Source organism: Barbatula barbatula (genome assembly GCF_947034865.1).
Source record: "Barbatula barbatula genome assembly, chromosome: 11".
In the NCBI taxonomy this organism is placed as follows: Eukaryota; Metazoa; Chordata; class Actinopteri; order Cypriniformes; family Nemacheilidae; genus Barbatula; species Barbatula barbatula.
Window position 1 is genome coordinate 18,685,270 of NC_136774.1, and position 13,252 is coordinate 18,698,521.

The following is a 13,252-nucleotide window of genomic DNA, read 5'->3' on the forward strand; positions in this document are numbered from 1 at the left end:
GTATGAGAATATGAGAATATTGTATGAGAAACCATATTGTTGGCATCAAATGCAAAGCCAATCAAAATCAATTCCTTCAAGTAGACAAACATTTTAAATGAATACTTCTACATTTTAAATAATACTTCTATTCTATTCTATTCTATTCTATTCTATTCTATTCTATTCTATTCTATTCTATTCTATTCTATTCTATTCATTATATTTTACATGTGTATAAGTTATGGAAGCAACATGGCTAATACTGATACAATTTTTAGCTCAACATTTGTTCTGTGTAAATCAAACTACTACTGTTTATGGATTCAGATTATTTACATACTCAACCTTAATAATGAACACATTTAAAAAATCCTGTAAAAAAAGAGTTATTCCATAAAATTTAAGTTTATAAAATGTAAGATGTAATTGTAAAATTTGTTAATTAAGTTTTTTTGTTGTTGGGTTTGTGCAATCTGTGTTCATTTGAATACATTTTAATGTTCGATTTTTTTATGATAAACAAGTTTCTATCTACTGTTAAAGAACCCTTTGGTGCTGGCTAGCTCACGATGAAGTACGAAGACGAGCGTGGGACAGTTGTAGGGAGAGATGGATATGAAGGGGTGCGACGACCTGTTTTGCAGCAATGCTTAATGCTCAAAGAGAGAAAAATGGTGAGAATACAGCAGGCCGGATGAATGTCAGATCTTTCCTTTGCTGCTGGATCACTCACACCACATTAAAATATCAAAGGTAACAGGCGTCCGGAAACCCTCTGCATACCGGTGAAACGGTCTCATCTGGCAAGTGTTGGAGCATAGCATCAACCTTATTTTGGTCTGGGGTACGATTGTTTAAAATGGCTATGGTGCTTTTTCTTGAATAGTCATCACAAATAAGATCGTAATGAATGTGGCTGACCTACCTGTTGTTCACCTGGGATACACAACAACGCAACAGGCACGTGGAAGGTTGTGTGTATTTGCTTGTTCTTTGTGGATACTATATCATCTTGCCTCTTCATACCTCTGCTGGGAAACCATAGTAATTGCCTGTATGTGGTGAGTAATGTTTGTTTTTGAGTTCAATGAGAGATGGAGAGAGCCCATAGGTGGATTACATGAAAGCATAGTGCACCTGCTTCCTATCAGCAGTATTATGGCTCATCAGCGCCCCCTTGTGCTTTATTCAAACGCTGCATTGTGGAAAATGTTCATGTTCACATTTTAAGACACTGGACCTCGAGAATGGACAAAAAATCCTTAAACAGTGGTCCATACTATACACATTTGAACAAGTTGTAGCAAGATTGTAATTCATACGTTTAATGCTATATTTATATAATTTTATTTACTGTTCATCTTAGTTCAGGTGATTTGTTTTGTGTGTGCTTGTTCCTACAACACAGAGCGATACAGCGGGTCAAATAAATATTGAACATGTCACCATTTTTCTCAGTAAATATATTTCTCAAGGTGCTGTTGACATGAAATGGTCATCAGATTTCAGGAGATTGGGCCGTTACCATCCCAAATAATCCATACATACAAAGAAAACAGAACAAATATATTCCCAAATGAAGTTTTATGTAATAAAATAGAATGACACATGGGAAACGTATTGAACGCGCTTACTGAAATTTATGTAATACTTTGTAGAAAGGCATTTGTTGGTAATGACAGCTTCCTATATGGAGAAATTAGTCGCATGCATTGTTCAGGTGTGATTTTGGCCCATTCTCCCACACAAATCTTGAAGGTTCCCTGGGATTCTTCTACGAACTCTAATCTTTAGTTCTTTCCATAGATTTTCTATTAGATTCAAGAATTTGTGGTTGGCTGGGCCATTCTAGCAGCTTTATTTTCCTATTGATCCAATTGAGAGCTTCCTAGGCTGTGTGTTAGGGATCATTGTCTTGCTGAAATGTCCACTCACACGAGTCCATTCATCCTTCCTTCAATTATATAAAGTTTGCCGGTGCTGTATGCTGAAAAACAGCCCCACACCATGATGTTCCCACCTCCAAACTTCACTGTTGGTATGGTGTTTTTGGGGTGATGTGCAGTGCCATTTGACCCCCAAACATGGTGTGTATTATGTGTAGTTTTGGTCTTATTTGACCAGACTATATTCTCCCAGTATTTCACAGGCTTGTCTTAATGTTGTGCAGCAAATTTTAAACGAGCATTAACATGTTACCTGTGTTGCATGGTGAGCGTGCATACAGGTCACTACGGTTTTCTTTGAAACAATTGTACCTGTTATTTCCAGGTCTTTCTGAAGTTCTACACAATTGGTCCTTGGCTCTTGGACCACTCTTCTGATTATAATTTTTACTCATCTGTTAGAAATCTTGCCAGGAGCACATGGCCGTGGTTGGTTTATGGGGAAATTATGGTCTTTCCACTTCGGTATTATGGCCCCAACAGTGCTCACTGGAACATTCAGAAGTTTAGAAATCCTTCTAAAAACATTGCCATAAGTATGTTTCGCACCAATACGGTTGAGAATGTCTTGCGAGAGCTCTTTGCATTTACCCATTATGAGATAACACCTTTGTAATGAGACACCCTTAATGTGCCATCAGTTGGGGCTGAACCAGCTGATGTTCATTTTCATTGACAATAGATTTCAGCTGTTGTCATGGCTTTCCATGCATTTTTGCACCTCCCGTTCTTCACATGTTCAATAATTTTTCCCTGTCTCATTCCATTTTATTATACATAACTTATTTTTGTGAACTTATTTGTTTTGTTTTCTTTGTATATATTGCTTATTTAGATTTTTACTGACATTTGGTAAAAAAATCTATTTCAACAGCACCTTGAGAAATATATTTACTTAGTTACTTAGATGAAGGAAGGAGGCTGGGACCGGCGAGCGTAACATACGTTACTTAATAAAATAAACAAACAATAAAACTAAAGTAAAATGCCACACAAACATAATAACACAGAACATAAAGTCCAGGCCTGGTCCTCTTTCGCCCTTCCCTGTTGTCGCTCCTCTCTTATGCCTCCGGGGCTCCTCCGTGAGAGATGCGAGTCTGGTGTACGTGCAGCTGATGCGAGTGATCACGGCTCTCATCCCGCCCTGCTCGCTACAATATATATATAGAAAATATACCTCTATAGTTTTGCTCACCCAAAGATATACAGTATATCTCTAAAGTTATGGCTTCCCTTGAACATTTACTGTAGATACAGTGCATGCATAACCACATAGATGTGCACAACACTTCCAGGTTCCTCTTCCAGCCCCATCTGTCCTTATCCTAAACCCATGCCCGACCCCCTTTTTCCCTGCCAGAGGGGTGAGAGCCAGACCTGCCATCCATCCTCCCCGGCCATATGGGTTTTAAACCTTCAGTAAGCCCTTCCAGAGCCGTATTTCACTGGGATTGGTCACTGTACTGGAAGTGTAATTTACAACACCGCTCTGTACAGTATTGATCTTCTTTCTAGATGCCAGTATGCATAACTACATTAATTTAACTTTATTTCAAAGATCAGCGCAGTATTGAGATGGATTGCTTGATATCAGAAATAGAGTGACTGTGCTATGGCTTTGATCAGAAGATCTGGCAAGCTTGTTGGAGCTAATTAGAATTGCAGATTTTTGTTAGCCATTACATTTTTTGGTAATGGCCATAATAAGGTTTCAGGCGGTTATATTTTTGAGCAGCCCCAGTTATTATAAGTCACATAAACTCAAATTTGCCTTTCCTAATCTTGCTTTATTCTGTGTCTTTTTTCACGTAGTTGAACAGATTTTAGTTTGAAAGTTATATTTATTTAACTAATACTATTTAATGTTTAAGAATCTGTCCTTATCACCAAATACTATGGAGTAACATGGTACAGTTAGGGTATGGTAATACAATGATACTGTACAAATAATTACAGTAACAAATTGAATTCCGATTCTGAATAATTATCATACTGATACTCTAGGGTTCATCAATCTAGGGTTCATCAATCATTTACTCTGTTGTTTCAAATGTCTACCACTAGATGGAGTCCTCCATGCGTCTACTGAGACCAGCTCACACCATTTCACAGAAACAATTTAAACGCACAACAAAGAGTCGGCTAACTCTCACATGTGTAACCAAATATAGCAGAAAAATAAAAGTCAAACATTGGCGTTAACTAGCTGGACTAGACTTATAGTAGGTCAAATTGCAGTCAGACAAGATTCACGCAAGCACGTTTTCTTTTGAAACTCCAACATTGTAAAGATGTGGTGTATCACATATCAATGTAGATACTTTTAAATAAGAACAGGTAAACATTCATATTAATGTGCATATTATATTTACCCACATAATACATATACATAAAAATTATTTAAAAAATATATTTTTTTAAAAATGAATCATTTTTCATCCCCATATTGCAAATGTGGGCAGTAAAATGATTTTGAATGTGTAACACATTTTGTAACAATGAAGTGTAATATAGCTTCAGTAACTTCATGAAAACATTTGTAATGTTTTATTTAATAGTAATATATATTATTATAGAGTGTACAATATGATATACAACGAGATTGACTAAAATATTTAGATTGTATTATGAATGTGTCCAGTTGGTAGTTTTTCTTTCATTGGTTGTGTTTTTTCTTAATAGTTGAGTCCATTTTGTGACGGAATGGTTTTTGCTTTTATCTGTTTGAGAATTGATTTGCTTTACAGTTTTGATCTTGCACTTGATACACTTTTCTTACCTATTCTATTCATTGGGAAAAAGCATGGAAAACTTCCCTGGGCTTGAATATTATAAACATCACTGTCATATGATTATATGTTTTGCAGATGATGCCCTCGGTGTGTACAACAATTATTATCTTGTTTGGTGATGTTATTGATAGTCTTTCCTCTTGCTCTGTGTAATTAGATTCTTCTGCATCAGTGCTTAAGAATGTGACAACTAGAGTGTGTGACATCAACCTCTGGCATGTCATGAATACAAACACACATTTATATGTTTATTCAGATCTGAACCGAACGCAACGTCATCTTCCAAGTGACAACTAATAATCGCTCACAAAAATTTAATTGAGCTCATTGTCTGAATATGCGGTTTATGTAAGCCTGAGTTATGGTTACAGCCCAGTTGCTTGAGATGAGAGGACGAGGCTGTTGCTAGGTAACAGAGCACAGAAAACACGCCAAATCGCTTGAATTAGGGCTTGGTTGAGATGCCGCAACGATCCCATAGATGGGCTTTATTTAGTCTCCGAGTTGTGATCAAGTGCTCTCGACGGAGCTTGTGGTGACATTTCTGAGGTTATTATTTTGAAAGGTGCAGACTCATTGTGCTTGTGTGAAAGAGCTTCATTGTCGCTAGAGCGGGGTGTGTCTTACATTTACACATCTGGCATTTAAACGTTTTTGTCCAAAGCAACTTGCAGTGCATTCAAGCTACAATATATATTTTATCAGTGTGTGTGTTACGTTGGAGTTGAACCTATGACCTACAGGTTTGATACCCTATGTGCTACAGGAGCAAGAAATATTGTTTTAAGAGATGTGCAGTATTTGCAGAAATTGTATGAATTTAGTCTAAGGCACTTAAAAGATATGGTTTAAACTATTAATAAATTACAATTGATAAAAAGATGAAAGGTTATGTGTTTAAGTCAATAATATACATTCAGAGGATGAAAAAAACGGAGAGCATGTTAGTTTGACATCACTCAGTTTAAGCTAAACTACACAATTTCTCCTTGAAGACTGTAATAAAGTACACTAGCTATCCCGTTGCTCATGGCCCATTTGTGCTGTCAAAGAATTGTATAGACTCCTAAAGTGTAAAAGTCCAATGTGTAATTTTTTGGAGGATCTACTGACAGAATTGCAATTTAATATACATAACTATGTGTTCAGAGGTGTATAAAGAGCTTGCATATTGAAGTGTTTAGTTTTTATTACCTTAGAATGAGTTATTTCTATCTACATACACCCCGGGTCCCCTTACATGGGATTCTCATTGTTGTTTCTACAGTAGCCCTAAACAGAAAAACTGCTCTACAGAGAGCGTGTTTTCATAAATACGTTATCTTCTTCGGCAAAGAAGCGGAAACGCTACGATATCTTAGTTCTGCGAATCTCCACATTGCTCCTTATTCTTTTCTCTTCAGAACTTGTTGTTTAGGTGCGAAAATATATTTGGTTGTTTATATCACTTTTTGTCAAAGCACTGACTAGATGCTGCTGCACTATTTGTGAAAAACACATCATGTGCTTTTGGCAGTGCTTAACAATTTGGATATACTGTCAACAGAATGTATAGATTTCCAAAGGGCATTTCAATTTGATTGAGCGTCTATTGCAAACCCAAAAAGTGTCTGAGTAATTGAGGGGGCAATGCAGCAGGAGAGCTTTGTGTTTGAGTGTCTGTGAAAGACCACAGCTGGGAAAGGTGTCGGTTGGTGACCGAACCCTGTACAACCAACAATGGGAGGAGCAGATTAGAAATTCAAGGGTGTACAGTCACCATGGAGACCACTATTAGGATGACAAGGGCACTGCATCATGTGGGAGCAGAGATGTTTTGCAGGTTCATGTCTTTTAGACAGCGTTTAATTAGCGGGAAATAAAAGGATAAAAACCGAGAGGTCAGGGTTCACAGATTTATATACGCTAAAAGAATTGTCAAATTAATTTAGTGTGTGATCAAACTCCGATCTTCCTGGATAAATAAGAATCACCATTATATGAAAGACGTATTTTTGCACAAAATCTGATCAAAGTTTCATATTTTTTATCACAAACTAATAAGTAAAATTTGTCACATGTTATCATAACAATGTCTTTTAGATCTTATCCCCGATTGAAAAGCAAACTAAAAAACTGAGGCTTGGACCCCTCCTATGCTTTCCATAAGGCTTATTCAAGAGATTATTATGAAAACGTGTTGACGTGTGATGAATGCATATGCTTCACTAGGCACTCCCTTTTCTCTGTTCTCTATTGTCCTTAACTCTCTGTGACACACATTTACACTAACAATTTTTCTCACTCTGTCAGCTTTGCACACACATACACACACACACTTCTTTCCACCACCTTTGTGGAGCAGAACTCTACTTTGAGATCGTGTGGCATAATTGGCCATTGAGAATGGACTTTGGCAGCTCCAGGGGGAGACTGAGCGTTTTTTCGTGTGTCTGTGTGAGCTCGCTCTGTCTTATTTATAGTAGTTCTCAATATAGGGCACCTGGTGAAGTCTTCTTCCGCACCTTTTCATCCCAGCTTCGATGAGGTGTACTAACTTTAATTGGGGAATCGAAGGGTTTCAGAGATGCTCGGACAGAGCTATTCATTAAGGAAATACTACTTTAACATGTTACTGTCTGTATTCTAAATAACATTTTTCAATTGCTTTTCGGAGGAGAGAAAGAAGAAAGATGTCTAATTTCATCCGTCCTGCAGTGATGTTCTGTGGATGAAAACCTCAGACTGGAACCATACTGGGTCATTGGACTCTTGCAGTTTACATCATTATTTATAGCTACATCTGTTTTTTCCCACTCTGCTTGAGATTTCTTTTTTTGCAATTGACTATTATTAGCAGGTCCGTTCTGGCCTTAAACTGTTCTCTTCACTTATTTTAAACTTCAACCGATTGCCTCACATTTGGTTTCAGACTAATACGATGCGAATGCGTTTATTATTTGGAAATGTTTTTATGTGTTGTGTCTTTGGTTGGTGTGTTGTTCCTTAGTAGCAAAGCAACAGTGTATTCACGTTGTGTAAATACTCGTGTATTTTAATTTAGTTTATTGTCAAATACAGTACTAATGTTGTTTGACCAGGTCTGCAGTTAACACTACAGAAAAGACAAAGAACAATCTGTAAATAATAAACATTATAAGCAATAAATATAGAACCTAAATACTTGATCTGTCAAAGACGTAGGAAGTCTGATTGTAGGTAACAGTAACATGCTCCAAGTGACATTAACAAGCACCACTGACAAAAAAGTTGGTGTCATACATCATATCATCAAAAATGATGAGATATTTCAGGAGCGTATCGAGTTCACTGTGCTTTAAAAGACACGTGTAGCCTGAGCTTCAGAAACATCATTCAACTCCAAAAAGATTGTTCAACTGATCATGTCTTGTTTCTTTGTGTCAATTAGTGCTGTTTCCAAGCCAACGGCTCCAGTACTGCACCCAGGTTGGCAGTAGAACTTATACATGCACTGGCGCAGCGACATTATCTTAAATGTCATACGTTATCTTTAAACTCAAAGCAAGCTAAGTTGATTCTTGTATAGAGGATTTTTTTTCACCTACTGTTGCATTCAATTAATGGTCTATTTTGGGTGAAAGGTGTGTACTTGCTTGCATTTATATTCTTCTAAAACTCTGGTTAGAGGCTTGCTTTAAATAGTCACAAGAAAGGAGAGCAAAGCGAGACTTTTAAAATCCATCAGAAAATGAATTGGGTGGTTTAAAAGGGTCACCATTAAATATGTGGTCGGATTGAGTGGTTAAAAAGAAAATGGGGTTGGTGACGTCAGTTGAAAAGGAAAATCGTTGAAGCGGAAGTTATTGCAATTTGATGAAAGATTTCTCAAACTCTTTTCTCTGGAAAATGCGTCTTTCAGGGCCTGTATTAAGAATGTAAACAGGGCCGTGAATATCCGTGCCGTAAAATTAACTCAAATTAGACTAATCAAATCTTTCTTTTTCCTCACAGGCATGATTTATTTTGTGGTTTATACACTGCACGCCCTATATTTATACATCCCCTATTTAGTAATAGTAGCATAGTTGTTTTGTTTTGGTTTTTTGAGGAAGTAAAGTCCTACCACACTTGGTCCAACTAATGTAATAGGAATGGTAATCTATTTGCCATAAACATGTTTACTGCGGTTACTGATCAAATTATCATATTCTTATAGCAAACGAAGTGAATGCTTAAAGGAAATCACCTATTTCGTTTAAATTAGAGGGATTTATATAAAGGCGTAAAGTAGCCTTTTCGAAGGGCATTTTTAAATATGCAAACAGCTTTCCAGAATCATGCTGCAAATAACAGTCGGAGTGCGCGGAGGAAACAGCGCGCGCGCTCAGACACATTCGTGCTTTGGTGAGGGGCGGCCAGGTTCGCGTGCCAAGCTTAACAAACCACAGGCGCGCCTCTTCGCGCTGCAAACACACTGTGAGGATGGAGCTTGTTGAACACTGTGTTTGATGCTCGGACAGATATACAACAAACATTGCAAAGCTTCAAAAGCGAAGGAGTAACGGATGAAGGAACCTAGACAGGAGTCGAAAATGGCTTTGTAGTTTTGTCATTGTGTTTTAGTAAAAAAAAACAAGGACTGTGCTGATTCTGTTCATTGGAAAAGTGTCACTCTCCTCTTGTTTCAAACAACATCTTCATGGGATGTATGACTGGATATTGGGATTAAAAACGCCTTTATTCCCTAATTTACTTTCAGGTAATGCTACTTCAGTTGTTTTAAGGATGTCTGATGGAATAAGCTACGTGTTGCGCTCGGTTGGAGGATACGGTCGTTTGTTTACTCCGTCGTTATCGTAAAAAGGAAAACACCCAACCTGTGACAACTCTTGCAGTTTGGATGACAATTAGCATTTTACCATGTGGATCTCACTTTTTTGCATCTGTTCAGTACGCTGAAATACGCACAGCCCTGTTTATAAACGGGCTAAGCTTTCGCTGTTTCTCCCCCACACAGAATGGCTCGGTTCGGAGACGATGTTCCCGGCCTGCTGGGAGCCGGGGATGGGGGATCGGAGCGCAATCGGAACCGGGAGGCTCCCGCGGTATCCACAGGTGGAGTTTCACCAGCCTTCAAACAGACCAAAGCGCAGCGAGCCCGAACCATGGCCCTGTACAACCCCATACCAGTACGACAGAACTGCTTTACTGTTAACAGATCGCTCTTTATCTTCGGAGAGGACAACGTCGTTAGAAAGTATGCCAAGAAGATAATAGAGTGGCCATATCCTTTGTCGAAACGGTAAAACACGCCCTAACTCACGACACGCGCACAGACACAATGTTGACAGCGTGTTATCAACATGTTTTTACAGAAGCACACGCACGTCTGTTACCTAATGAAAACTGTGCAGTGTTTGCTCATGCCCAATTGTAGGCTACTATAATTTCAAGTCCCCAGACAATCCTTTATTTTTCACTAGTTCTAGAAATAGTTGTTACATACAAAGTTAATCTTACAAAGTTGGAAGTTGTTTTTTTTACTTTTCAAACGCACATAATGTCCTATTACGCCACATAACCGAATTACATGCATTCAGCACCATGGACAGTGGCATATCAGTAGACTCACAGTCTAAAGAGGTCATATTTTAATTTGGTTACTCAGGGATATATACATCATGTGTTTGGTTAAAATAGTCCAAGTAGTGTAAAACATATGCTATTAGTCCTGGTAAAATGATAGTGACGTACTGTAATGTCTTTAGCATTTCAAATGCATGAATCAAAGTAAAGTCAAGTCTGTGAGCAGCTGATGATAATAACTTTTTTTTGATCAGGAGAGGTTTATTATGAGACCCTACGGGATGAGTTTGGCTACATTGAAATGATTCTAACTTCAAAGTGACACAGAGTTATTTTAAAAACGGTTTGATGCAAATAAGATGAGTCAGTGAGAAGATGATAAGGCTGTAGACTATATTCGTCACAGGTGAGCAACACTGGAACAACTGTTTTTTTTTTTAATGATGTATCAGACTGTCGTCTTATAAAGGGCAGACACAGTGCTGTGGTTAACCATCTAATTACATTTATTATTGGGAGAGTGTCGTAAGAATTATTATGAGTGTAGTGTAGCAAATAGCATGTTCATGTAGAAAGATTCACTTTAGATTACTTGAATTATATACTTCAAAATAGATTATTCTATGAAATTCTGTCATCATTTACACACCCTGTTGTAATTTTAAACCGGTGTGATTTTCGTCTGCAAAACACAAAATGTCGGTAACCAAAAACCTATCGGCCCCCATTGACTTCTATTGTATGGACAAAACATATGCAAGGGAATAGGGACCAACGGTTTTCTGTTACCAGCATTGTTCAAAATATCTTCTTTTGTGTTCTGGAGAACAAAGATAAAAATACAGCTTTGAAATGACAAGTGGGAGTGTAAATAATGACAGAATTTCTATTTTAAAGGTGACCTTTATGCAGTTTGACTAGCCTCTGAGTAAAAAACGTTGAGCAAATAGAAGTTGATGATAAATTTAAATCAGTGAAAGCTGTAATTTGTTGAGAAATCTATAAACAAACGACTTTCCTTTTCTCTGAAATGCCAAATGAGTATGCATGCTAAAAATAGAAACTTCTCACACCATGCAGGCGAGGGCTGTAAAGTGTGAACCAATCTGAGCCTTCGGCAGCGGCGTCAGTTTCAACGAAGACAGTCATTCCAAAACGTGTCAGCGTATGTTTATTTCTGTTTTCAATTGGCTCAAATTCTTTATGTGTGCTGGATACCATTCCCCATATTTCGAATGCCAGAGAAGAGAGATATAATTAGATCCGGTGCATGCAATGATCATGTGACCAATGTTTTTTTTATACTGATGCCTGTTTCAAGAGACCAATGTGCTGAATATTATATATAGCAGACCAATGAAATGAGAACAATTCAGGGCAGTGATATTATGGATACCTGCCCATCCATGTTGATTGATACTTCTTTTGTGCTTTACCCTTTTTTATTCAGGAGCCAGTGACTCAGCGTGCATGCGTGTGTCTGCATGTTAAATTCAATTATAGCATCTATCTGGAGCTCTCCTGTGCTCCTAATGGCCCACGTGCGACATAATGCAGGTGTCAGTGTCCACCATCACTTTAGGCAGATTTGAGGCATATGGTCACACTTCTCTTAGACTGAGAGCTCCGGGGTGCTGAAGAGACGAATTCCCTGCTAATGGTGCTGTAATTACTTGGCATTGCCCCAGAACAAATGCAACTGCAATCTGTCCCGTAGTAAACGGGAAGTAGAAACACCTCCCTATGGGAGGAATATTACAGTGTACAACGAAGAAAGGTTAACAGTGTAGTTAAATGTTTGTTAAAGACTCATCATAGTTCCGATTTTATGTCAATAAGTGCATTAGATATCCGATAGAAATGTTTATATGAGGGATTAGGATGATGTGAAGAGCAAAACACATTTTTTGATGCGCTGATTACGTTTTTTACCGTTTACAACCTTTCCCTGATTAAAATGAAAGTACAGTTACATATCAATCGAATTCATTATGTTAGGTACAAGAGCTATTCTGATCCTCCCAAGGGTTCACATGCTCCCACGTCAGTCACTTCAAAATGCTTTTGAGTGTTTTTTTAAATGCTGTTGAATTAGCTCAATCGTGACATCATTAAGAATCCACTTGTTAGGTTACCATGGTTTCACCAAGGTTATTATGAAGCCACCGCTTTCTGTACTAATTTTGCCAGATCCTTGTAATTCAGAAATATATTAAAATATATATTGCTTTAAAATATACTAAATGTTTATTGTTCAGTTTTAGACACATGTCTCCAACACAGTGTTCTGTGGTTTGGAAAGAACAGCATTTGCATGTCACATTTTGTTCTATGCACAGATCTTGTTTTTTGCACATCATAAACTTTCTTATAAAAGATGTACTCGCATGATTCTGTTGAGTTTTAATCGGATGTAAATATCATCTCACTTCACCGAGGTCAGTGTGTTCACATCTTGAAGGATTAGTTTTGCCTAAGCCAGCCTAGAAGCTCTTCCTCGCGGTGCCATGCGATGGTACTGGACGCTCGATGGACGACTCGATCTGCCTCCTGGCGGCCGATGATGGCTCCTCCAGTTGAGGGCAGTCGGCATCGACTTCCCCGTTCCCTGCACCTCCCCTTCACGGTAATTTAATTAAATAAATAAACAATCAATAAAACTAACTTAAAAACGTAAAAGCTCCCTCACAGTCAACTGCCGGCCATACAAACATAATAAAACACAATATAAACTCCAGGCCTGGTCTTCTCTCGTCATACACTCCTGTCGCTCGTCCTTGTGTGAGAGTGATGCGGGCACAGCTGACGCTCGTTATCACTCACGTGCCCGGTCTCGCGCCTTTCCCTCGCGGCTCTCGTCCCACCCTGCTCGCCACATATGGACACGCTGGTTAACCAGCAATATCATAACTTCTTTAAAATGCTCTGACATAATGCTACCCTTACATTTACATTTCATTTTATATTATAAATGTAGTTGAA

At 38.1% G+C, this 13,252-nt stretch overlaps 1 protein-coding gene across 1 annotated transcript in view; it reads left to right on the forward strand.

The window, feature by feature from the left end:
• The window catches only part of cacna1ea (calcium channel, voltage-dependent, R type, alpha 1E subunit a), a gene marked incomplete at its 5' end in the record, with an annotated part of 76,724 nt that overhangs the window by 9,824 nt on the left and 53,648 nt on the right, over positions 1 to 13,252 (forward strand). Inside the window, one exon of the mRNA XM_079466642.1 lies at positions 9,702 to 9,986. Coding sequence (XP_079322768.1) covers positions 9,702 to 9,986 — 285 coding nt within the window. The remainder of the gene's footprint in view (positions 1 to 9,701; positions 9,987 to 13,252) is intronic.